Source organism: Symphalangus syndactylus, chromosome 10 (assembly GCF_028878055.3).
Source record: "Symphalangus syndactylus isolate Jambi chromosome 10, NHGRI_mSymSyn1-v2.1_pri, whole genome shotgun sequence".
NCBI classification, from domain to species: domain Eukaryota; kingdom Metazoa; phylum Chordata; class Mammalia; order Primates; family Hylobatidae; genus Symphalangus; species Symphalangus syndactylus.
Window position 1 is genome coordinate 35,577,049 of NC_072432.2, and position 27,478 is coordinate 35,604,526.

The 27,478-nt window shown below is 38.5% G+C and overlaps 1 protein-coding gene across 6 annotated transcripts in view; it reads left to right on the top strand.

Moving 5' to 3' along the window:
- The window catches only part of MANBA (mannosidase beta), a 113,912-nt gene that overhangs the window by 30,912 nt on the left and 55,522 nt on the right, over window positions 1-27,478 (top strand). For all 6 annotated transcript variants that reach the window (XM_055296891.2, XM_063611146.1, XM_055296893.2 and 3 more), the window contains 3 exons: window positions 3,470-3,593; window positions 23,238-23,413; window positions 24,320-24,430. In XM_055296891.2, the coding sequence (XP_055152866.2) occupies window positions 3,470-3,593; window positions 23,238-23,413; window positions 24,320-24,430 (411 nt within the window). The remainder of the gene's footprint in view (window positions 1-3,469; window positions 3,594-23,237; window positions 23,414-24,319; window positions 24,431-27,478) is intronic.

Below are 27,478 nucleotides of genomic sequence, written 5' to 3' on the forward strand. Positions count from 1 at the left end.
CCCTGGTTGCCTAACTGGCATCCCTGAAGCTTCACTTGCCTTCTTCTAGTTAATCATTCACAGAGCAGCTAGAATGGTCTTTTCAGAAAAAAATGATGACAGCACCGCTTCTCTTCAAACTCTTCAACAGCTTCTCACTGCCTTTAGGCCAATGTCCATGGGTCTTAGCTCTGTCTGGCCCATGCTCACTTCTCCAGTCATCTCCCTGCCTCTTCCCATTGTTGTCTCTTCAGCTCCTGGAATGCATCATACTGTCCTGTACCTCCAGACCTTTGCACATGCTGTTCTTCTGAAAGGAATGTTTCTGGGCCGGCACAGTGACTCATGACTGTAATCCCAGCAGTTTGGGAGGCCAAGGCAGGTGGATCACTTGAGTTCAGGAGCTTAAGATCAGCTTGGACAACGTGACAAAACCCCAACTCTAAAAAAAATACAAAAATTAGCCTGTAGTCCCAGCCACTCAGGAGGCTGAGGTGGGAGGAGCCTGGAGGTTGAGGCTGCAGTGAGCCAAGATTGTGTCACTGCACTCCAGCCTGGGTGACAGAGTGAGACATCTCAAACAAACAAAAAAAAGTTCCTGCTTGCTATTTGCCTGCTCACAGTGGATAAATAGTACTCATCCTTCAGTGTCTTTTTTTTTTTTTTTTTTTTCAGGAAAACTCATCTTGACACTCATCCTCCTCAACCTCTCACTGTATGTTCCCTGCCTATTTCCATTATAAAACTCATTATACTTGTAATTATTTATTCAATGCTTAAATTTCGTGCTTGACTATGAGCATTATAAGCAGAAGAGCTGTGTCTGTTGTGTATATTGAAGCACTCCCAGCCTGAAACATAGAAGGCACTTCATAAATACTTCTTGAAGTGGTTAAGAGTGATTTGTAGCGCTTAATGGGGAAAATAGTCTCCCTCATAAGATGTTGATTATTTTGCTCTCCTTCTTTTCCCTATCTCCAATGAAAGAATTACAAATAGATACTAAAATTCTCCCATAAATGTCCCCAAGATGGTTTTCATTCTGAATATGATAATCTGGTGCTTAAGTGGTAAATTTAGACAGATGTGGATGCTATAAAGTAACTTTAGTTCTTTGTTTTTCTTCACAGTAAAAGCAAATTTATCTCTATCTTAGGTGAGTACAGAGCTAAGGAAATAATACCCAAGTGACAACAGTTTGGCCAAATCTTCAGGTTCTATTTTACAAATGACTCCATCTAGAAGGATTTTAGTATTTCCTCTGGTGCTTGTTACTTTTCTCCCCCCATAAAATGTATGACCCAAACTTGTTCCTTTTTAAAAGCTGAACCCATAGCTTTACACATTTTAATGAACTGTTCTGAAAATATTTTTTTCTTTTAAGAAGAAATTAGAAAACATTCTGTGTGAAAGGGATTTATTTTACAGAATTATTTCTTATTTTTGAATTTGAACTCTGTAACCTAATATGGAAGTTGAGTGTCATCAAGGGAAAGGCAGGTACCCAGGTCAAATAAGATTGGATAAAATGTCTGCCTTGGCCACCTGTGTCAGGGGCTAAAGATCAAACTGATTGTTTTTGGGCTTCATGTTCAGAAACAAGGACTTCTGAATTCATACCTGAGGTTGACAAGTTTAGCCAGAGCTTTTTAAAACCTATTTATAAAGTGCTTGTCTTTCAATATGTTTCCTCATTCTCTTTTTTTTTTTTTTTTGGAGACCGAGTTTCACTCTTGTTGCCCAGGCTGGAGTGCAGTGGTGCGATCTTGACTCACCATAACCTCCGCCTCTCGGGTTCAAGCAATTCTCCTGCCTGAGCCTCCTGAGTAGCTGGGATTACAGGCGTGTGCCACCACACCCAACTAATTTTGTATTTTTAGTAGAGACGAGGTTTCTCCATGTTGGTCAGGCTGGTCTCAAACTCCCAACCTCCGATGATGCACCTGCCTCAGTCTCCCAAAGTGTTGATATTACATTCGTGAGCCACTGTGCCCGACCTCCTCATTCTTTTCAATTATTACATGTAAGCACAATATTCTTTGTAGCTATTAGATTTAAATGCAATGGTTAGGTTCAGAGATATTATAGAGAAGTTTAAAGAGGAACTATTGAGTTGCTTCAATGTAGTATGCATTTGAAGAATAAATGTACAACTCTTCATAGATTTTATGTTCTTAGAACATTTCTGCCAAATTTATCTGTTTCATAGGTTATGTGCAACATAGATATATTGGATATATTGGATATTGTATTAGTTATCTATTGTGATGTAACAAATTATGCCAAAACTTATCAGCTTAAAACATTTATTGATGAGAACACATGGACACATAGAGGGGAACAACACACCCTGGGGCCTGCCAGAAGGTAGAGGGTGGGAGGAGAGAGAAGATCAGGAAAAATAACTAATGGGTACTAGGCTTAATAGCTGGATGATGAAATAATCTCTATGACAAACCCCCGTGACACAAGTTTACCTATATAACAAACCTGCACTTGTACCCCTGAACTTAAAAGTTAAAAAAAGAAAACATGGACTATAGGTTTTCTGATTTCTAAAAAATAATAATAAACAAAACATTTATTATGGTAGCTTCTGTTAGTTAGGAATCTGAGTTGAGTGTGGCTTAGCTGGGTGCCTCTGGCTTAAGGTCTCTCATGAGGTTATAGTCAAGCTGTCAGCCACGGCTGCAGTTGTCTCAAGGCTTGGCTCAAGATGTCTCAAGGCTGAAGAGTCTGTTTCTGAGCTCACTTGTGGTTATTGGCAGACCTCAGATTGCTCATATGGGTCTCTCCACAGAGCTGCCCCATGACACAGAGGCTGGCTTCCCTCTTGGCCAAGAGAGGGCATGAGAGAGTACCCAAAATTCAAGGCTTAGTCTCTTATAACCTAATTAATAAAATCACATCATTTCTGCTATATGCTGTTGGTTAGAAGTGATTCACTAGGTCACTTCAAAGTGGGGATCATTGTGGGCCACCTCAGAGGCTGTGTGTGGTAGTTGGGGGGCACACACACAGTTTTGCACTAACTTGTGGTCCCCCCAAATTCATATGTTGAAGTCCTAACCTCTGGTATCTCAGAATGTAATCATATTTGGAGAAGGTCTTTAAGGGCTTATTAAGATAAAATGAGGCAGTTAGGGTGGGCCCTATTCCAATACAACTAGTGTCCTTGTAAGAAGGGGACATTTGGACATTGGAGAGAGACACAAGGGATGCCTAGCACAGAAAAAGACCGTGTGAGGACACAGTGCAAACAGAGGAGAGAGGCCTCAGGAGGAACCAAACCTGCTGATAGCTTGATTTTGGACTTCACTATGAGAAAATAAATTTCCACTGTTTAAACCATTTAGTTTGTGATACTTTGTTATGGCTGCCATAGCAAACTTACACACACATACGTAACATTTTTAAAGAAAATGTTTCTCAAAATGTTTAAATTTCATGGTAATCAGAATATATCTTCTTTTTCTCCTTGAAATTGCAGGAGCAATGTTCCTTTAGTTGGGACTGGGGACCTTCCTTTCCTACCCAGGGAATCTGGAAAGATGTTAGAATTGAAGCCTATAATATTTGTCACCTGACCTACTTCACATTTTCCCCAATATATGGTAAGCTGAAAGATGTGGTTTTTTTTTTTTTTTTGAGTCTTCTTGTTGTAAAAATTGGGTTTATAATTGAAATACAGAGGTATGTTTTTCAGAGATTTAGAATTTTTAAAAACTTTGTGGTACAATCAATTTATAAAAGTAAAAAATAGGTGCCAACTGATTTTACATGAAAATCGACAATATAAAGCAGGTATGTAGGTAGATATCTTTTAGCATATTTTACAGAAAAAGGAAAAAATAAAATGGAAGAGCAGCTCCAAGTTTTCCTGAGGTAAGTATTCTTTCTTGAAAGAACTGGGCCTGCTGGCTGGTGCTCCTTTTTGCTGCCTCTGTAGTCACTTTTAGTGTCGAATTCTTGCTTTGCCCACATCGTTAGACTGGCTTTCTGTCTCTGTACATTTTCTTCATAACCGGGAGCACTACTCTGAGGGCCCTGACACAAGGGCCCTGACACAATACCCTTGTGAAGAGTTAAAAATAAGCAGGAAGGTAAACAGGGCAAAAGAAAGATTTCTTTTCTTTTCTTTTCTTTTTTCTGAGATGGAGTTTCACTCTTGTTGCCCAGGCTGGAGTGCAATGGCGCGATCTTGGCTCACTGCAGCCTCTGCCTCCCGGGTTCAAGTGATTCTCCTGCCTCAGCCTCCTGAGGAACTGTGATTACAGGCATGTGCCACCACGCCCAGCTAATTTTGTATTTTTAGTAGAGACAGGGTTTCTCCATGTTGGTCAGTCTCAAACTCCTGACCTCAGGTGATCTGCCCGCCTCAGCCTCCCAAAGTGCTGGGATTACAGGCGTAAGCCACCATGCCTGGCCAAAAGAAATATTTCTAAGGTGAAAAATAGTACTTTTTAAGTTGAAGCAACTATTCAATATCAAGGAGCATTGAAATAGAACCTCAGAAATCTCACAGATGTCAGTGGATAAGTTAAAAGCTGGTTAAATATTTGTTGCTTTCTTTGCTCAGCGCTGTGTTTATTTGATAAAAGAAATAGAGTAGGTACACTGATCCCTTCATGTGTGGGGAGGGGAGATACAAACAATTACCAAACAAAACAAATAACCTTCCAAGATAAGAGCCAGAAAATCAAAGATCAGTGAGGATTTGAGAAGTTAGGGAAATGAAGGGTGAAGATGGAGGCAAGTGAGATCTTAAATGAGAGCTTGCAATGCTCAGTGTAATCACACGGAGGCCTAACTAGATGAAATCAGTAAGAAAGAATGTGGTGTGTCAGTACAAGAGTTCTGTTATCTTGAGAACCCTGGTGACCTTAGCTTGCTATTCAATTGAGCCAAATCTGTATTTTCTGAAGGCAGAAGATGAAAGCAAATGATAGATGCTTAGATTTGAGGAGGTTATTTGGTGCTGTTGGTATTTTTAAACTTTAAAAAGGCATTAAAAGATCTAATTTAAATTGCACATGTAAATGTGGCTGTGCTTATAATTCTCTAGTTTAGTGCCTCCCAAACTATTCTTCTGAGGTGTAATCCAACTAAAGATTTTCGCTACTAAAATCAAATAATGGTTTAATCTCCCTTCATCCCATGTTACCACCCATACATTTTCTCAGGTATAAATAACAGAATCTGGTGTGAGAAGTGGTCTGAGCTGAGCGCAGTGGCTCATGCCTGTAATTCCAGTACTTTGGGAGGCCAAAGTGGGTAGATTCCCTGAGCCTAAGAGTTAGAGACCAACCTGGGCAACATGGCAAAATCCTATCTCTGACAAAAAATACAAAAAATACAAAAATTAGCCAGGCCTGGTAGCGTTCACCTGTAGTCCCAGCTACTCAAGAGGCTGAGGTGGGAGGATCACTTGAGCTCAGGAGGTAGAGCTGCTGTGAGTTGTGATTGTACCACTGCACTCCAGCCTGGGTAACAGAGCGAGATGCTGTTTCAAAAAAAAAAAAAAGGTGGTCTGATTTAGCAAAAAGTTATTTATTTGTTTTGAAGCTTAATCAGTATTTTAGGTGGTCTGCAAAATGCATTATAAGCTCTAGGTACCCTGATGCCTGAAAAAAATTTGAATAATACTGCTCTGGTTTAATTTACAATTTGAATATGAAACTAAACATTTCTTCCTGAGTTGTTAGAGCTCACTTTATTAGTCACTAGTGACTGAGTGAATTTCATATGAATTAAATTAATTTAAATGATGCTTAAAATTCAATTTAGATTCAGTGTAAACAGTTCCTCTCAGCTACATTTGTGAAGGTTAAATACATTTTTTAAATTGATACGTAATATTTGTACATATTTATGGCGTATGTGTGGTATTTTGTTACATGCATAGAATGTGTAATGATCAAGTCAAGGTATTTCGGGTATCTATCACCTCTAGTATTTATCATTTCTGTGTGTTGGGAATATTTCAAGTCCGCTCTCTTCTAGCTATTTTGAAATATACAATACATGTTGTTAAGTATAGTCACACTATTATGCTGTCAAACATTAGAACTTATTCCTTCTATTTAAATGCATGCTTGTACCCATTCATCAGCCTTTCTTCATTCCTCTCTGCCACTCATATACCCCTCCTAGCCTCTGGTCTCTATTATTTCACTCTCTACCTCCATGAGATCAACATTTTTACCTCCGACGTGTGAGTGGCAAGATGCACAATTTGTCTTTCTGTGTCTGACTTATTTCACTTAACATAATGACCTCCAGTTCCATCCATGTTGCTGTGGAAGACATGATTTTATTCTTTTTTATCCATTCATCTGTTGACGGACACGTAGGTTGATTCTATATCTTTGCTACTGTGAATAGTGCTGCAATAAACATGGGGGTGCAAGTATCTTTTTGTTATACTGATTTATTTTTCTATGGATAAATACCTATTAGTGGGATTCTTGGATTGTATGGTAATGGTTCTACTATTAGTTTCTTGAGAAATATTGTATTTCCATAGTGGCTGTACTCACTCACATTCCCACTAACAGTGTATAAATGTTTCCTCTTCTCTGCATCCTCTCCAGCATCTATTATTTTTTGTCTTTTCAGTAATAGTCATTGTAACTGGAGTAAGATAGTATTTGTCGTTTTGATTTACATTTCCTTGATGATTAGTGATGTTGACCATTTGTGCATATACCTGTTGGCCATTTGTATGTCTTCTTTAGAGAAATGTCTATTCATGTCCTTTGCCCACTTTTAAATGGCGTTATTTGCTTTTTTACTGTTCAGTTGAGTTCTTTGTGTATTCCAGATATTAGTAACTTGTCAAATGAATGAATAGTCTGCAAATATTTTCTCCCATTCAACAAGTTGTCTCTACATTCTGTTGAATGCTTCCTTTGCTGTGAAGAAGCTTTTTAGTTTAATATAGTACTATTTGTCTATGTTTATGTTTGTTATCTTTGTTTTTGAGATCTTAGCTATAAAAATCTTTGTCTAGATTGATGTCTTGAAATGCTTCTCATATGTTTTCTTCTAATAGTTTTATTGTTTCAGGTCTTATGTTTAAGTCTTTAATCCATCTTGAGTTGATTTTTATTTACGGTGAGAGATAAGAGTCCAGTTTCATTTTTCTGCACATGGATATCCAATTTTCCCAGCACTATTTATTGAAGAGGATTGAAGAGGGTACTTTCTCCAATGCATGTTCTCTGACCAAGATGCCTTTGTGAAAAATCAATTAGTTATAAATAAGTAGATTTATTTCTGGGGTTTAGATTCTGTTCCTTTGGTTTATGTGTCTGTTTTCAGGTAGTGTGATGCCTTCTTTTGACTCAGGATTGCTTTGGTTGTTTGAGATCTTTTTGGTTCCTTATGAATTGTAGGATTGTTTCTTCTATTTCTGTAAAAAGTGACATTGGTATTTTGATAGTAATTGCATTGACTCTGTAGATTGCTTTGGGTAGTATGGTGGTCATTTTAATGATATTAATTCTTCCAACCCATGAGCATGGAATGTTTTTTGATTTGTTTGTGTGACCTCTTCAATTTATTTCATCAGATGTTTATAGTTTTCCTTGTAGAGGTCTTTCACCTTTTTGGTTACATTTATTCCTAGGTATTTCATTTTTTGTAGCTATCGTAAATGGGATTGCCTTCTTGATTTCTTTCTCAGCTAGTTCGTCATCGATGTGTAGAAACACTACTAATTTTTGTATGTTGACTTTGTATCCTACAAATTTGCTGAATTTATTTATCAGATCTAAGAATTTTTTTTATGAATCTTCCACGTTTTGACAGATGTAAGAGCATGTCATTTGCAAAGAGGAATAATTTTACTTCCTCTTTTCCAATTTGGATACCTTTTATATTTTTCTCTTGCTTGATTGCCCTGGATAGGACTTCCAGCATTTTGTTGGATAGGAGTGGTGAACGTGGGCATCCTTTTCCCATTCTAGTTCTTAGAGAAAAGACTTTCAGCTCCTCCTCATTTGGTGTGATGTTAGCTCTGGGTTTTTATATGTGGCCTTTATTATGTTGAGGTATGATCCTTCTATGACTAATTTGTTGATAGTTTTTATCATGAAGGGATATTGAATTTTATTAAATGCTTTTTCTGCATCTATTGAGATGATTGTCTGTTTTCTGTCTTTCATTCTGTTGATGTGACGTATCACGTTTATTGATTTGTGCAAATGTAAGATCCTTGCATCCCTGGGATAAATTCCATTTGCTCATGGTATATTATCTTTTTGATGTACTGTTGGAGTTGGTTTGCTAGGATTTTGTTGAGGATCTTTGGATCCATGCTAATCAGGAATATTGAGCTGTAGTTTTCTTTCTTTCTTTTCTTTTCTTTCCTTTTTTTTTTTCTTGCTGCCTCTCTGTGTGGTTTTGATATTAGTGTGATGCTGACCTCTAGAATGAGTTAGAGAGAATTATCTCCTCTTCAATTTTTGGAATAGTTTGTGTGGAATTGGTATTAGTTCTTCATTGTAACTTTGGTAAAATTTGGCAGTGAAGGCATCCAGTCCTGGATTTTTTTCTGTTGGAAGATTTTATTACTGATTCAGTCTTGCTACTTATTATTAGTCATTCAGCTTCACTATTTCCTTCCTTCCTTCCTTCCTTCCTTCCTTCCTTCCTTCCTTCCTTCCTTCCTTCCTCTTTCTTGTTTGCATGCTTGCTTGCTTTTTCCTTCCTTCCTTCCTTCCTTCCTTCCTTCCTTCCTTCCTTCCTTCCTCTTTCTTTCTTTCTTTCTTTCTTTCTTTCTTTCTTTTTCTCTCCCTCTTTCTCTCTCTCTTTCTTTATTCCTTTCTTCCTTTTTTTCCTTTCCTTTCCTTTTCCGCCTTGCCTTGCCTTTTCCTTTTTCCTCCCTCTCTCCCTCCTTTCCTTTATTTCTTTTCCTTTCCTTTATTTCTTTTCCTTTCCTTTCCTTTCCTTCCTGACAGGGCCTTGCTATGTTGCCCAGGCTGGTTTCCAACTCCTGTTCTCAAGCAATCCTCCTGCCTTGGCCTCCCAAAGTGTTGGAATTACATGAGCCACTGCACCTGGCCTCTATTTTTTTGTCAGTCAGTATTGGCAGGTTGTATGTGTCTGGGAATTTACCTATTTCCTCTATGTTTTTCAGTTTGTTAGTGTATAGTTGTTCATAATAGTCTCTGGTGATCTGTTGTGTTTCTGTAGTATCAGTTGTAATGTATCCTTTCTCATTTCTCATGTATACATATTTTGTATATAATAATATACAAAATATTAGTATATTTTGTAAATGTGTATTAGGTTCATTTGGTCTAAAGTACAGCTTTCTGATTTTGTTTAATGGGTCTTCTCCTTGATTAGTCTACATAGGGGTTTATCAATCTTGTTTTCAAAAAACAAACTTTTCATTTCATTGATCCTTTGCTTTTTTTTGGTCTCTATTTCATTGAGTTCTGCTCTGATCATTATTATCACTTTTCTTCTTCTAATTTTGGATTGAGTTTGTTCTTGTTTTTCTAGTTCCTTGAGGAGCATTGTTAGGTTGTTTATTTGAAATCTTTCTACTTTTTGGATGTAAGTATTTGTTGCTATAAAATTCTCTCTTAGCACTGCTTTTGCTGTATTCCATAGGTTTTGATATGTTGTGCTTCAATTTTTATCTGTTTCAAGACATTTTTTATTACCTCCTTAATTTCTTTCTTGACCCAGTTGTCATTTCAGAGCATGTTGTTTAATTTCCATGTGCTTGTGCAGGTTTCAAAGTTCCTTTTGTTATTGATTTCTAGTTTTATTCCACTGTGGTCTGAAAAGATACTTGATATGATTTTAATTTTTAAAAACTTGTTGAGTCATTTTTTTGCCTAACCTATTATCTATCCTTGAGAATATACTATGTGCTAATGAGAAGAATGTGCATTTTGTAGCCATAGTCTATTTTGTAAATGTGTATTAGGTTCATTTGGTCTAAAGTACAGCTTAAATACAATGTTTCTTTGTTAATTTTTTGCCTAGATAATCTGTGTAATGCTGAGAGTAAGATGTTGAAATCCCCCACTATTATTGTATTGGAATCTGTCTCTCTTTAGATTTAGTAATATTTGCTTCATGAATCTGGGTGCTCCAAGTTGGGTGCAGATATATGTAGAATTATTATATTCTCTTGTGGATTTGATCCTTTTATCATGATATAGTGACCTTTTTTGTCTATTTTTACTGTTTTTTGACTTAAACTTTGTTTTATTTGATGTTGATATAGCTATGCCTGCTCATTTTTATTTCCATTTTCATGGAATGTATTTTTCCATTCCTTTACTTTCAGTCCATATATGTCTTTAGGGGTGAGTTGAGCTGCTTGTAGGCAGCATATAGTTTTGTCATGTTTTTAAAAAATCCAGTCAGTCAATTTATATCTTTTAGGTGGAAAGTTTAATTCATTTACCCTCAAGGTTATTATTGATATATGAGGGCTTATTCCTGTCATTTTATTAATTGACTTCTGGTTGTTTTGTATACCTTTTTTTCTTTCTATTATTGTTTATCACTGTGGTTTGGTGTTTTTCTGTAGTGTTAACATTTGAGTCCTTTATGATCCTCATTTGTGTTTACTCAACCAGTGGTTTTATGCTTTTATGTATTTTCATGATGGTAGGTATTATCCTTTCACTTCCATGTGTAGAACTCCCTTAACCGTTTCTTGTAGGGCTGGTGTAGCAGTGATGAATTCCCTCAGCTTTTGCTTGTCTTAGAAAGACAATTTGTCCTTTATTTATGGAAGGATAAATTTGCTGGGTATGGCATCTTTGGCTGGGAGCTGTTCTCTTTCAGCACTTTGAATATATCATTCCATTTTTTCCTGGCCTGTGAGGTTTTTGCTGAAAAATCTGATCTGCTGTTAGTGTGATGAGGGTTTCCTTATAAGTAACTAGGTGCTTTTCTCTTGCTGATTTTAGAATTCTCTCTTTGTCTTTGACTTTTGACAGTTTGACTATAATGTGCCATGGAGAAGGCCTTATTGAATGGATCTGTTTGGGAATCTCTGAGATTTTTGTATCCAGATACTAAATCTCTTGCTAGACTTGGGAAGTTTTCAGCTATTATTTCGTTAAGTAGGTTTTCTCTCTTTGTAATTTTCTGTTTGCTTTCTGGCACACTGAAAATTAGAATATTTAGTTACTTTATGGTATTCCATATGGCATGAAGTCTTTTGTCAATCTTTTTTATTCTTTTAAAAAATTTTTGTTTGACTGGTTTACTTCCAAAGATCTGTCCTCAAGTTCTAAAATTCTTTCTTCTGCTTTCTCTAGTTATTGTTGAAGCTTTCAAATGTATTTTGTATTTCATTCAACAAATTCTTCAGCTCCAGAATTTATGTTTGGTTCTTTTTTATTATATCTGTCTCTTTAGTAAATTTCTTATTGATATCCTGAATTGTTTTTCTGATTTCTTTTTTTTCCCAAGTTATCTTGCATCTCAATGAATGTCTTTAATTTCCTTATTTTGAATTCTTTATATGGGATTTCATACTTTTTATTGGAATTTGTTGGATAATTATTGTGTTCCTTTGGAAGTGTCATATTTCCTTGCTTTTGCATGTTTCTTGTGTCCTTATGTTTATATCCATGCATCTGGTGTAACAACCACTTCTTCCAATTTTTTGAATTCACTTTTATAGAGGAGGAATTTTTCCTGAAGATGTATCTGTGGTATTGTTTGGGTAGGGCACTTTTGCTTTGATTTTGAGTGCTTACAATAGTATAGTTTCTGTATGATTTCTTCAACTGTAAACAGCATCAGTGGCGTTTGTGATTTCCTCAGTGACTTAGGGTATAGTTGTTAGTGGAGGCTGTAGTGAAGTTTTGCTGGGGATGGGGACATCAAGAGGGCCAGTACTTGGACTTCACTGGTGGCAGCAGCAGGCTGAGTGTGCCTGTCCTTGGGCTTCGGTGCAGTATATGCTGGCACTGGTGTTAGTGAGTCCAAGCATGATGAATCTTGGGCCTCCAGGTGACTGGCCTGCTTAGGTGCTGGCAGTGGCAGTGGTAGACCGCTGGTCTGGATGGGTGGGTCTTCAGGCCCCTGGGCAGCAGGTACGGCATGGGAAACGGCAGTAGCAGTGGCAGGACAATCCTTTGGTTTCGAAGAAGTCTGCATTGGTGCTGACAGTGGCTGCAATGGGCTGGGCACACTAGTCCCCAGGCCTGTAGGTGGCACATGCAGGCAGATGTTAGCTGTGGTAGTAGCTGCAGATTTAGTGTTCATGTCCTCAGGCTCCTGGGAGGAGTGCTCAGGTACCAACAGTGGTGGATGAGGCAGGGTGATCCCCAGGCTTCCAGACCATTTGCTCAGGCACTGAGTGGGAGTGTAGAGCCAGGCCAGGCAGGCCTGTCCTCAGACCCCTCTAGTGGTGCATGTGGGAGCTGGCTGTGGTAGGCAGGCATGGGATGATATCCAGACCACTGGCAGAATGCGTGGGTGGGGGCAGTAGTGACTGTGCTGCCACCCTGCTCCTGGGAAGGATGGGGTTGCTTTCAGTGGCAGTAGCTGTAGGTGACTGGAGAGCATGCACTTTCGCCCCAGGTAGTGGAGATAGGCAGGGTAGCCCTTCCACAGGGTGTTTTGAAATGTGCAGCAGCCTTGCTCCTGGGGGTGGTGGAGTTGCTTCAGCATTGGTGGCAGCAGCCAGCAGCAGTGCCTGGCTACACATGGGGATGTCAGTAAGTCTCCAGGAATGTGGAGATGTAGGGGCGATTAAGCCCAAAGTCAGCATGCAGTCTGCTCGGGGCTAGGCCCTCAAAATGGTGCCTTGCTGTAACCGCTTAGGAGCTCCCTCTCTGGAGCAATGCCATTGCGTATCTTGTAGCTCCCTATACTAGTCTTGGGGGCTGCGAGGGTGGAGGTGCTCTCTCATGGCTAGGATTGTGGGAGTCCATAATGGGAATGTAGACCACTGGAGGCCACTCACCTTCTCCCAGCACTGGGGAGCCTCTCCAGGCTTTCAGCTGGTCCCTGCTAAGCAGGGTTCCTTGCTTTTCTCTCCTTCCTTACCTTAGGTGTTTTCTGTCACTTCTCTGTTGAAATTCAGTGTTTTTTGATAGGTGATCTATCTGAAGGGGTTCTCCTTTGTGGAGGTGGCAAATACCAGATGCACTAGTCAGCCATCTTGAAGCTCCTCCCTCATTTTTGAAATATTATGACTGTAATATATTTTGTACTTAACATAGAGAAATATATGTTTCCTGTTAAGAAGATGTGCTTTGTTCATGTTAAGCAGTAATTCCTATATTTCTAATTAATTTTATAGTTATCAATTTGGTTGTTTGATATAATAAAATTAGAGTGTAAGCCCATGAGAGCATTAAAAGAGTTCTATCTTTAGGAGTTTTTTCAGAATTTTTTTTTTTTCAGTTTTTATCTGGAAGACAGCAGTTATCACTGATATCAATAGACATTTAAATGTTGAAAAATAATAAAAGAATAAGCTAATGTGGTGTGGATACTTTTATGTATTTATTTGGTATATACTATGAGGCAGGCACTGTGAGAGTTACTGAAAATTTTTTAAAAAGCTTAGTTCATAATAAAAAAGATACATATAATTTTTATTTAAAATAAAATGTATTCATTTTTAAAATTTAAGTATGAAATGAGGTGGGTCAAAACTAATGCAAGGCTGGGCGTGGTGGCTCATGCTTGTGATCTTTAGCACTTTGGGAGACCAAGTTCGAAGGATCACTTGAGGCCAGAAGTTTGAAACTAGCCTGAGCAGACATTGTCTCTACAAAAAATAAGAAAAAATTAGCCATGTGTGGTGGTATATGCCTGTAGTCCCAAGTACTTGGAGGCTGAGGTGGGATTGTAACCGCCCAATAAATTCACCTTTCCTGCTGCCTAGACAGAGCTGATTTATCAAGACAGGGGAATTGCAATGGAGAAAGAGTAATTCAGGCAAAGCTGGCTGTGTGAGAAATCAGAGTTTTATTATTACTCAAATCAGTCTCCCCAAGCATTCAGCATTTGGGATCAAATTTTTTTTTTTTTTTGAGACAGAGTTTTGCTCTGTCGCACAGGCTGGAATGCAGTGGGGTGATCTCGGCTCACTGCAACCTCTGCCTCCCAGGTTCAAGTGATTCTCCTGCCTCAGCCTCCCGAGTAGCCTGGACTACAGGCGGTCGACACCACGCCCGGCTTGTTTTTTGTATTTTTGGTAGAGATGGGATTTCACTGTGTTAGTGGGAATGGTCTCGATCTCCTGACCTCGTGATCCACCTGCCTTGGCCTTCCAAGTTGGGATTACAGGCGTGAGCCACCATGCTGGGCGGGATCAGAGTTTTTAAAGATAATCTGGTGGGTAGGGGCTTGGAAAGTGGGGAGTGCTGATTGGTCAGGTTGGAGACGGAATCATAAGGGGAATGAAGTAAGGTTTTCTTGCTGTCTTCTTTCCTGAGTGGGATGGCAGAAATGGTTGAGCCAGATTACCAGTCTGGGTAGTGTCAGCTGATCCATCCAGTGCAGGGTCTGCAGAATATCTCAAGCACTGATCTAGGTTTTACAATAGTGATGTTATCCCCAGGAGCAATTTGGGGAGGTTCAGACTCTTGGAGCCAGAGGTTGCATGACCCCTAAACTGTAATTTCTAATCTTGTAGCTAATTTGTTAGTCCTGCAAAGGCAGACTGGTCCCCAGGCTAGAAGGGGTCTTTTCAGGAAAGGGCTGTTATCCATTTTGTTTCAGAGTCAAACCATGAGCTGAATTCCTTCCCAAAGTTAGTTCAGCCTACTGCCCGGAATGAATAAGAACAGCTTAAATGTTAGAAGCAAGATGGAGTAGATTAGGTCTGATTTCTTTCATTGTCATAATTTCCTCAGTTATAATTTTGCAAAGGCAGTTTCAGGAGGATTACTTGAGCCTGGGAGGTCAAGGCTGCAGTGAGCTAAGATTATTCCACTGTATTCTGGCCTGGGTGACAAAGCAAGACCCTGTCTCAAAAACAAACAAACAAGTAAACAAACAAAAACTAATGCAAACAGTAGCTATCTCTGTAGTAGTGTTACAAATGGTTTGCGTTTTATTCTTCTGTTTAACTGTCTTTTCTAAATTTCTATATTGGGCCTCTGTTATATATATGTATATGTAGTAAGTGGATAAAGTAGTTATTAAAACAAACTAATCTAGTCTAGTAACTTCAGCTAACTTGATATGAAAGCCTAAACTAATTTGTCTATGGGACACTTTCTGCCTTCCCCCTGTTGAGGCTAGAAAGAGATACTGTCATCTTTGTGCTTTTTCAAGTGTTCAATTTATATCTTGACATAAAATTAGTGAGTTTACTCCTGAAGATCAAAGGACCAACCATAGTTCCCTAACTTAATTGTGTATGACAGAAAGAAGGCTATTAAACTTTTAAAAATTAACGTGAAATTCTTGTGAATTCATTTACTTATATATATGTATATATCTATGTTTCTTTTTTGTATTCTTAGTCCTTAAAAATAGTAGTTTCTAAACTTTTGCACTTTTTAATATCCTGTGGTCATTTGTTTGATTTGCCCTAACTTCAGCTTCCTAAATGATGTTCACATATTCTTAATGTTTAAGGTAGTTAATAATAAAACAATTTATATTTGAAAAAATACTGAGGTCAAAGGAAAACAGAAATTACTGCTGTTTATGTTTATCTCTAAGACCTTTGTGATTTATCTAAACATTACGAGATTCCAGTTCATTGGCGTGACTTTCTTTAAAACCTCATTAGCAAATACTAATTTGAAAGATTTTTCCTTAGCTCTGAAATATTCTAATCAGGTTTTAAATATCAGTAACTATTATAGTTACTTTAAAAAGTGAAAGAGTAACTTTAAAATACTTTAAAAAGTGAAAGGGTAACGCTGTATTGGAAAGAGAAACTGAGATGCTTTTTAGTGGGCGTGGAAACCCAGCAAGAATCTGTTGTCCTTTTCCCTTGGAGATGAGGGCTGGGAGGGAAACTGACCTCATCATTTGGGAGAAGAAAGGGAGAAGTCTGGGCTGAACTTGGGATACTAAGATATGTGAGGAGGGCATATGGGGAGAGGGTAACTGCTAAGGGCAGATGCCTCAATTCCAAGGATTAAGGACATTTATAAGCAAATAATCTGTCCAGAACTGAAGGCCCTGGATGGTGGTGATGATGATGATGATAATTTTGTGTGTGTGTGTGTGTGTGAGAGAGAGAGAGAGAGAGAGAGAGAGAGAAACAGACATATATTCATTTATTGATTATCTTGTCCGTGCTAGGTCTTTTATGTTTACAATCTGATGTGAACTATTCACACTAGGCCATACATTTATTAGGAAGGGATGATTGCCTAATTTTATGAACTTTTCATAAAGTTATATAAACATACTGAGTTAAAAATATACAATAGGTATTTTCTGTTGAAACAATACACTGTTCACTTTTATTACCACATTAGAAATAAATAATATAGAGATATTTTTCAATGTGTGAGCTCCCTTGCCTTGTCTTCTTGAGCTGAGATGAGCTGTGAATCTTTGACATGTGCTTGGGACACTTCTGCTACCTTAAAGATGTTCTTTTCACCACCCTATCCAAATTTACTTGCTGTCTCAGCCTAAAGCACCCTCTTCTTCCTGGATGACCTAGCCGTGGAGTTGTAGTGTGGGCTAGCTCTCAGCCAGACCCCGGCCTGCTCAATAGATTAAAGGGCATTGCAATCCTTGGGTTATGGCTTAATACAGAGAATATAATATTAAAATAAAGATTTGTCAGTCTTGTTTATTTGATAAGCATGCATTTTTTTAATGCATTCATTTGGAATCAATTTTTCATTCATCTTTAAATTATTTTTTCCATAAAATAATCCTTGAAAATAACTTTATGAGTATTTTGCCTGAAATACTCATAAAGAGGGTAGGTTGCTTGAATAATTTTTCCACTGATTAGTCTCCTCATTGCTTGAGTAAATTTTCTTCTTTGGAGCTTACTAACTTATCCTTGTTCTAGGGAACATTTTGCCTTGGGTCTCTTTTGCCTTGATTTCATTTTCAAGGTTTTTGTGCTGCTGAGTAGGCAAGGAGATCTTGCTGCTTGGTGAAGAAGAGGGAAAACAGCTGTTTTAACTAACTGTGGGCCAGCGTTTTTGGCTGAGGCAATGGTTAGCTCTTTGAAAAGCAGCTGCTTAAGTCTGTCCCATGATTCTGGCAGGAGTACAGGAAAATATCTAATGTTTGAATTTATAAATTCCATGGCTCGTTCATTTCATTTGGTGTCATTGCTGTTTCTTTAAATGCACATAACTACCTTTCCCTGCAGCTTTTCATATTCTATTAAAGATAGAGGAAGAAGACAGCCTGCAAAAGGGGGAGCTGTGAGGAGCTCAGCAGGGCAAAGCTAATCCAGGCAGCTATCTTTGAATAGCTTTTCCCCTCAATGAGATGAAGCATCTTTTTCATCTACCAGTGTTTGCAGATTCATCCCTTGCTGACTTGAATGTGCCCTGCCTCTGAACTTTCACTGCCCTGCTAGTCCTTATGGTTCCCGATGCCATCCTGTACTCTTAACTGTGACACTGGGTATATTTTATCTTTCTAAATATGTTCAAAGAGTTAGAGACAACATATTTGCCTTTTTGGATTGGGATATAATTTATAATGCCTGTCAAGGTTTACAGACAGTAGTTATTCAAGAAATAGATTTCATTTGCTTGACAGAAATGCTCACATAACTATTTTAGTGCCCTCATCAGCTAGTTTAGGTTACAAAGATGCCATTTTGATAAGTACAGGAACTGTGGCATCATGTAAATATACATTTAGCAGAGGATCAGACATATTCTCTATGTTTGTAGATTTCAGTGTTCTTTCTTTTTTTACTTTGAGACAAAGTCTCGTGCTGTTGCACGGGCTGGAGAGTAGTGGAGCGATCTCAGTTCACATTAGCCTTGACCTCCTGGGCTCAAGCGATCCTCTCATCTCAGCTGCTCAAGTAGCTGGGACCACAGGTGTGCCACCACACCCAGCTAATTTTAAAATTATTTTTAGAGATGGGGTCTCATTATGTAGCCCAGGCTGGTCTCAAACACCTGGGCTCAAGAGATCCTCCTGCCTCAGCCTACCAAAGTGCTGGGACTGTAGGCATGAGCCACTACACCCGGCCCATTTCAGTATTCTTTTTTATAGAGACCCTCTTATAAGAGGCTAACATTTTATTGTTACAGTGCCCCTAAAATGCTTTGTTTTACATTGAATATATTCGACATTTGGCTTTAGGACTCTGAAAGGCAAAAAGTACCTTTGCTTTTGCTTTTCCTCATTATTCATATACAAATGTCAATCATTGTGTACCTGTGAGTGTCATTCCTTTTGGTAGGCATCGCTGCGAGAGGCTGATGGAAAGTCGGGAGCACCAGAGTTAGGAAACCTGGACCCTCGGCCTGTCCATTGGCTCAACAGGGAAGTGCTGCAGTCAGGGCCTCAGAAACATCTGCAAAGTGACGAGAACATCTCCAAGTTTCTTCTACCTCGAACATTTTATGGTTCTTTTCCTTTGTAAATTAGAATAGTCATTACCACCTAGTGGTATAAGTGTGGAACAACCCAGTTTTTCTTGAAACTAGATGTCACATGACTAGATGAAAACATTGATACTTGAGTCTTTATTACAATCAAAGTAAGGCTTAGCATATAGTTTGGGGGTATGTCTTCTTGTTACTTTTTGACACACTTGAGTAATGTAACTGAGTCCTCTTATTTTCTACTTTCTTATTCTCTCCTTATACCTTTTTCTCCTAGACAATTGAATAAAGCTTTTTTTTTTTTTTTTTTTTTTGGCTTTCCCCCCGCCCCAACTACATCTTAACAAAGGAGTAGACTGTTTGAGAATATAAGAAGAAGCTGGCATGTTTGAGAGGATTTTGAAGGCTGATATACTGGACACATCTACATGAGCTAGAGTTGTCTTGTGATACACCGAACGAAGGAGCAGTATACATTAATCTAGGCTATGTAGCTGTTTACCCTTTCTACAAATTCCCATCCAGGTCAGACACATTGTGCTCTTTGTTTTTTTCTTTTTTTAAAGAACCCTCACTGAGTCATCTCTGGGAAAACCTTAAAGTGAATTAGTGGCCAGAACCACATTCTCTACCATCTTCTGGGTTGCCTTCCTGATTGAGGTTATATGAACAAACTATAGAACATAATCTCTTCTGCTTGGGCATAGGACATTAGCGAGGACACCAATAAGCCTTCAGGCCAGGGAGGGCCTCAAGGCCTCGAATTGTGGAGAGGGCAGGCCAGCATTGCCTTTCCACCTGTTTTGATAAAGAATCCTGTCCTCTTCGTGCCCAGAGTTGTTTAGTCAAAGTGAAGAGAGGATGCAGAACTTGGTGGTGTGATTGGAAGGACGAGCTCTGTAGGGGATTCTAGAAGATGTAGCAATCCTTCTTTCCTGCCCTCACCCCCAGTACTTCATCCATTTTTGAAATGATCTTGCATTTTACTGCAGGAGAGCTGGTGATGATAAGTGTTCTTCAGGACATGGTGACTTATTAATGCTAGGAGAGAGACAATAGGAGGCTGTATTCTAGAAATGGGGCTTAATTTATAAGATGGAGTTCTTCTTAACTACAAATAGGATTATGCAATTTATGACCAAAGAACATCAGGAAAACTACTGGTTATTTAAGACTTTGTGCCTTGTGAACCTAAATTACCTACTTTTCCATGTGCCACTGGAAGGAAGGGGTTTACGCTATTTGAAAGAAGAGGAGAGGGGAAAAATATGTTATTAAGTATATCTGGTGATAACTTTTTAGGCTCGTAGATCTTCATACTGTGTTTTTAATTCTACAACCTTAGTTTTTTCATTTAGTAGTTCCCAGGGGTGTTAACGGGTGATGCTCTGGAGGAGTGCGGACTTGCTCGAGAACCTTCCAAGTTCAAAGCAAGAGAAACTGGGGAACTTTGCCAATGACCTTTGAGGATTGCATTATTTGTTTTCCTGTCAGAGGCTGTCACTAACAGCTGATTTTCCTACCAAAGAAGAAGTAACAGAAAACAACACAGGACCCTGCTTGGTTGGTAGGAGGTGCTCAAAGGACAGAGCTAAAATCTTTAGGTGGATATTAAGGAGAAGTATATTTCAAATTCAGTGTAAAGGGAGTCTTTACAATAGCCAAGCCTGGCAAAAATGGGAAGGCTACTTTGTGAGGCAGAGGTTTTTTGTCATTAGAGATATTTAAAGAAAGGTTGGAATGGCGTTTTTGGGGGGTAATATTCTAGGGCAGGGATTAGCAACCTTTTTCTGTTAAGGATCACATAGCAAAATAGTTTAGGCATCTGTCACAACTACTCAACTCTATTGTTGTATTGCAAAGGCACCCAAAGACAATAAGTAAACAAATGAGTATGACTATTAAATTAGTCTGCTCTGGCTGCCCTAAGAAAATACCATAGGCAGAGTGGCTTAAATAACAGAAGTTTATTTCTCGTAGTTCTGGCAGCTGGGAAGTCCGAGATAAAGGTGTTGGCCAATTTGGTTTCCAGTGAGGGCTCGTTTCCTGGCTTGCAGACAGATGCCTTCTTGCTATGTCCTCACATAGTAGAGAGAGAGACGGATATCTATTTCTTCCTCTTCTTATAAGGCTGCAATCCTAACAGATTACTGCCCCACCCTTATTACTTCATAAAAAACTGGAGGTTAGGGCTTCAACATAAGAATTTTAGGGGGGGAGTCCATCATTTAGTCCATAGCATCTGTGTTCCAATAAAAGTTTATTTATAAAAACAAGAGGTGGGCTAGATTTGTCCCAAAGACCATAGTTTGACAATGTATTGAATAGAGGAAATTAAACACTGGTGAGCGAGTAGACTAGGTGATCTACCAGCTGATAGATTCAAAACCTGGAGCCTATCGGTAAGTAACCTGCAAAATTAACTGGATCAGAACAAACCTAATTCAGGGCTCATTGACTAGGGTTTCTCAGAATAAATCATTTAATAAACAAAAATAGTTCTTAAGTCCAGGATTAATTTTACTTCAATGTGCATCAAATCTATGCTTTTGGCTGATGGGAGATGCAAATGATAAACTGTGCTGGGGTCATCTTTAGAACAGGCCTGGTGTGGTCCTACAGTTGTAAACAGTGCCAGTTATAACATCTTTTGTCATTGATCAGCATACAAACCTAGCTTTTTTTTTCTTTTGCAGCAAAGCCATGATTATTAATCTCTTCTTTATTTGTAGGAGAAAGGTCTCTAAGATACTTCTCAGCTAGTAGCCTTCTCCCTCCCCTTTCTTTGGAGAAAAATAGAAGCCACTAAATAGGAACTCCTTCCATATTTTGCCACGAGTCATAGAAACTTAAGTGCCTCTGCACAGTCACTGCTCTTCTCCTTTCTTTCTGTTGCAGCAAAGAATGAGAACCTTTTTTGCTCACTCTAACCCTCTGTACCTCCAAGCTTTTTTGAGATCTCATCACCAGTTTCTTCTGCGTAACTTTAAAAAACGATCTGTTTTTCCATCCTGCTCTTGTCCCAAGTCTGTCCCAGTGCTCTATCTTGTTTAAAAATAAAAACTAAACACAAATCCAATCCCAGAGACATTATACAAACAATATAAATTTAACAGGAAATGGAGGACAGAGTCATACTGCACATATATAAAACTCTACTTCAAAACCTCTTCGAAACATTCTGACACCCCAAACTCTGCACCCAAAGTTCATCCCTCATCTTTCTTCTTTCCCTGTAACTCTCCTCTTCCGTCTTGTTTTCTCTTCTTTCTGATCAACACTCTTCTTTGCCTCCTCTCTGTTCCTGGCTTTTCCAAGCGGCATTTTCTGGGGCTTTTGGTACACAGAGAGATTTTATATCTTTCTGCTTATTTCATATTCATCCTGGTATATCACTATGCTGGGACCCTTAGCAATTCTTATAAAATGCAAATCTGGTCATGCTCTTTGATGAAAAATCTTCAATGACTCCGCATTGATCTGGGGTGAAATTGCCAGACTCCTTACCTGTTCGAAAAGACTGTGCTCAACTTTTCAATTATGCTGACCCCTTCATCAATTTTGTTATTGCCCAAGTTCCTTGTTTGCCTTGTTATGGCATTGCTCTCTCTCACTCATGGGCCTTCACATGCTTCTCTGTGCCCAGAATCCTTATCATCTTCCTCTGTACTTAGCTGAGGCATCCTTCTGGTCTCAGCTAGATACCACTTTCTAATGAAAGTGTTCTTTGGCCAGGCATGGTGGCTCATGCCTGTAATCCCAGTGCTTTGGGAGGTGGAGGCTGGAGGATTGCTTGAGGCCAGGAGTTCAAGACTAACCTGGACAACAAAGTGAGACCTCATCTTTACAAAAAGTAAAAAAAAAAAATTAGCTAGGTGGGTGGCACATGCCTGTAGTGCCACCTGCTCAGAAGGCTGAGGCAGGAGGATCACTTGAGCCCAGGAGTTCAAAGCTACAGTGAGCTATGATTGCACCACTCCTGGGGCAACAGAGTGAGACCCTGTGTCAAAAAACAAAAAAAAAAAGAGAGAGAGAAAGCCTTCCTGCGCCCTCTCTGTATTAGCTGTGCTTTCTGACTTCCTGTTTTTATTTCTCAGGACAACCTTTTATTTCTCCTGTCCTGATATTATTATGCTTTTGAATTTGTGTATAGACTTTTAGTTCATGAGAGTAGGGACCATGTTTATCCTGGTCACCATTTAATTCCCATCACTTAGTGGAGTACATGGCACATAGAAAGTCCTCAGGAAATATTTTTTGGATACATTATCTACATTTAAAGTGTAACTTTATTTTTTCACATTTGATTAATTTTAATACATATAAATTTATACCTTATTACATAACTTTAAAACCCATTTACATTATAAAGTAAAATACTATTACTTTTCACTTTATGAAGTATTTTTACTTTATAAAAAGGAACAAATGTGTATTATTCTTGGAAAATTTATTTTATCTTTCCATTTGTCATTTTCTGTTTATGCTCCATAAAGTTTTTATGACTTAAAATCATAACATTTTTAGAGTGGAAGTCTATATAAAATATATCATTTTTGTTATTCTTCTTCAGAATGAAGGATTAAACTGAAGATTAAAAGAAATTTCCACGAAGTTTTGATTATGACAGCATTGTGGAGCATGTACTGGGTTTGAAGCTGCTTTAGTCTTACCTTCAATGAATCCTGAGAAATGCAGTGATAATGCTTAGCATATTATATATATATATTTCTTTTTCTTTTTATATTTTAGATAAGAGTGCCCAGGAGTGGAATCTGGAAATAGAGTCTACATTTGATGTTGTCAGCTCAAAGCCAGTTGGTGGTCAAGTGATCGTAGCCATCCCTAAGTTGCAAACACAACAGACATACAACATTGAACTTCAACCTGGGAGAAGGATTGTTGAGCTATTTGTGAACATTAGCAAGGTAAATGATGGTACTTCCTGAGAAGCACTGGATGAAAAGCAATACCTGTGCTAAAGAAATGATCAGAAAGGAGGGACTAAGTATGAAAGAAAAATCTACTTTCTCTGCTTATATTTGTCATTTTCTTCTCTATTTTTAGTCTCTCATATATTTTCTGTGAGTATGAGCTAAAGAATGATTTTCCCAAATTTTAAGATGAAGAAAATAGAGAATATATCATTAATTTGGTAATTCTTCCTCTCATTTTATTTTTATCATTATATTTTAATTTTCTGTAGTATTTGTAGTATCCTGAAGCCAAAATACATTCTATGGATTATATTTAAATAGCAGTGGTTATTTTTGGTAATGTCAATTATTTTGATTATTGATACTTATTCTACATGCATAATTTTAATTCTTAAACTCATGATCTTTCATACATCAAGGTAGAATGGATTATTTTTATCTTTTCTTTTTTCTATTCCTCTAATTGATAATTGTGTACTGAAAAAGGTGGAGCAAAATAACATTCAGTAGCTATTGAGATAAAGTAAGAACTCAAAATGATTTTTAGTTTTTGGCTTGAAAGAAGAGTTAACTTCAAAGTCCCATTTGAAGTGTTAAGAATGTGGAATAAATGTAAGCTCGGTGTTAGAGATAGGGAGAGTTGTTTTTCTGAACACTCATGTTATTCTGTTCTTTCCTTTTGCTTTTGATGTATTGATCCATGCTAGATTCCCAGCATGCTGATTTTTAAATATTATCAATGAATTGGTCTGATTTGGCATAATATAGGTAAGGAGATTTACATTGTTTTAGAACCTAGAGTTTTATACTTGACTATTTGAGAAATTGATGTAATGCTTTGAGCCTTTTTTACTGAAAATATGACATATTAGAGTGACTTTTTAATTTTCTTAAAAGAATATTACTGTAGAAACTTGGTGGCCTCATGGACATGGAAACCAGACTGGGTACAACATGACTATTCTTTTTGAACTGGATGGAGGCTTAAATATTGAAAAATCAGCTAAGGTAAGTAGGTAATTTAAAATATTTTGTGAAATAATTTTATTTCTTTGAAAAATAATAATACAGATCTTCATGGGAAAAGAAGAAACCGTCAAAACTCGTATGTCCCCACCCATCAGAGATCATCTCTAGTAACAGCATTCAAAAGCTTCTCTCTCTGTGTGTGTATACACACATATATATAGATATATATATATATATATATTTTTTTTTTTTTTTTGAGACAGAGTCTTGCTCTGTCACTCAGGCTGGAGTGCGGTGGTGCAATCTTGGCTCACTGCAATCTCCATCTCCCGGGTTCAAGCAATTCTCCTGTCTCAGCCTCCCAAGTAGCTGGGATTACAGGCACCCACCACCACACCCAGCTAACTTTTGTATTTTTAGTAGAGATAGGGTTTCACCATGTTGACCAGGCTGGTCTTGAATTCCTGATATTAAGTGATCTACCGCCTTGGCCTCCCAGAGTGCTGCGATTACAAGCGTGAGCCACTGCTCCCAGCCTTATATTTTTAAATGGATCATACTTTAGATATTATTTTGTCAATAAGTAGTCTCCTGCTATGATTTAAAATTCTACCTTATATCAAAATAATACATGTGTAATTTTAAAACTCAAATATTACTAGTAAGTTTATATGAAAAATAAGACCTCTTGCCCAACACTTCTTATTCTTACTTCCTACTCCCCAGAACCAATAATTTTTAACTTTTATTTATTTCCTCTGACATTCTTCTTCATTTTTCTGAATAAGGTGCTTCTACTGGTGTTTTCTGAATTTTCAGTTTTACCCATTTTAGGATATAGCACTAGGAACTGGAAAGAACTGCACTTTGTTATTTATTAGCCGTAGGCTACTTACTTAATCTCGAAATATGTAAAATGGGGACAGTAAGAACGAGATGGCTTGGATCTGGCTTATAAGAGTCATGGCATATAGTTAGTAGAAACGGTATTAACCCTCTTCAAAGATCTCCTCCTCTCCCAGACACCAGCTTCGGTGTTTACAGTTGGCTGGTGTCACCTCTCACATTTGGTATTTCCTCTCCTGTGGGCCAGACAACATGCTAAGGATGGAGATATGTCCTTCAGGAGTGCATTTTCTGTTTTTCTTTTGTTCAATCATGCTGTGTATTTTCTGAGACACTGTGAATGTGTGTGGGGGGGGAGGGGGGAGAGAGAGAGTGTGTGTGTATGTGTGTATGTGTGTGTGGGGGGGAGAGAGCGTATGTGTGTGTGTGTGTGTGCACATGCACAGAGTTATGTACAGGGAGAACATCCTGGACCCGTCTTAAGGGCCAAAGCGTTCACTCTTATTGTATCCCTCTTGGCTGAGAGGACGTGTGCTGTCTCACACAGTGAGTTTGTTGTGTGTTGTTTTCATGAAAATGTAAAAAATAATGAGTCATTCCAACTTACTACAGAGAAATAAGAGGAACTTCTGTCTTTTTCTAAGGGAAATAATTCTTTTTCATTCAGGCTAATATGATTGTATTATTGTTCATTACACATAAAGATGCCAACCTTTGAATCGAGCAGCAACAGGAGTGAAGGAGGATGTAACTGCCCCACACCTTGAGTTAATGCATGTGTGTGAAATGTGCTCTTTGGCTGTGGCTGCCGTAGAGTTGCTATTTTTGAGGCTGGTTCATTCAGTAAATACTTAGGGCACACCTACTGTGTTTTGGCTATTTTGCTAGGTGCTGGTGATAGAGCTGTGACTAAGACACTGCTTCTGTTTCTCTCTGAGACCTTAGTAGAGCTAATAATCTGACTGGGAAGTTAAATGATTAAATGAGCAATTGGAATACATTAGCACTCTAGAGATGTAGACAGTGCCATGGAAGTGCAGAGCAGGGGCATTCTGGGAAGATTCCCAGAGCCTGTGTTCTGAGGGATAAGTAGAATTTGGCCGAGTAATGTAGCAAAGAGGCAGAGGGAAAAGAATGTGAAGGCCCAAGGACTAGAAAGGATGTTGTGTGTTTGCGGAAGTGAAAGAAATTTCAATGCAGTTGTGGTTGAGTTTGAAGTTGAAGAGCAAGAGATGGTGTTGTAAAGGTAGCTAGGACAAGGTCCTGCAGGGCCTAGTGAGCCACATGAAGGAACAAGCACTGTCCTGAGTGCTGCTGGGATTCTTGGAAGGATTTTAAGGAGGGGGTAAGGATTATATGCATATTTTACAAAGATTGTGTAGATCAGATTGGAAGAATGGCAAGAGTAGGGGGCCAGTTCGAAGACTGTGGTGGTGATTCAGACAAAAAATGAGGATTGGTTGGTCTACAGAACTGCTGAGGAAATAAATCTGAAAGAGATTTAGGATATAACATCAGCAGGCTTGATGATGTGGGGGCGGGAAAAAAGGGTTAAGAATGGTTCCTCAGTTGCTGGTTTGGGCTGCTGAACAGATGGCAACTCTGTTCATTGAGTTACATTACTCAGAAAGAAGAGAAGGTTTGGGGGAAGGGGTTGGGTGGAAATTATTTCAGTGTCAGATGTGTTTTGTGTGGAGTGATTGAGAGACACCCAAGGAATAATATTTGATGGGTGTTTCATTAGATAGATCTTAAGCTTAGGGATTGCATGTGGGTTAAGGATATAGATGTGTAAGTCAGCAGAATGTAGATAATTGTAGCCATGGTAGTGGATGAAATACCTCAGGGATGGCACAGAGAAAAGAGCTAGGACAGAACCCCAGGCAGTCATAATTAGTAAGGTTGGGGTTTGGGGAGAAGCCAGTAGAAGAATCTAAGAAGGAATGGTTGACGAGGTGGAGGGAAAACCGATTTGAGTGGGGAATCACAGAAAGCAGAGGGAAAGAGTGTTTTAAGAAGCAAAGAATGTTCAGAGTGTTGAATGCTGCAAGGGAGTTCAAGTTAGAAAAGAATTGAGAAAGATCCTTTAGATTTGGTGTCAAGGAGATTACTGGTCACCTTGATCAGCATGGAAATCAAATTGTAGTGGGTTGAGGAATGACTCAAGGTATGGAAGTAAAGACGGTGAATATAGGCAACTCTTCTGAAAATGTCTGATTGGAAGCTATGCTTAGACCAGGT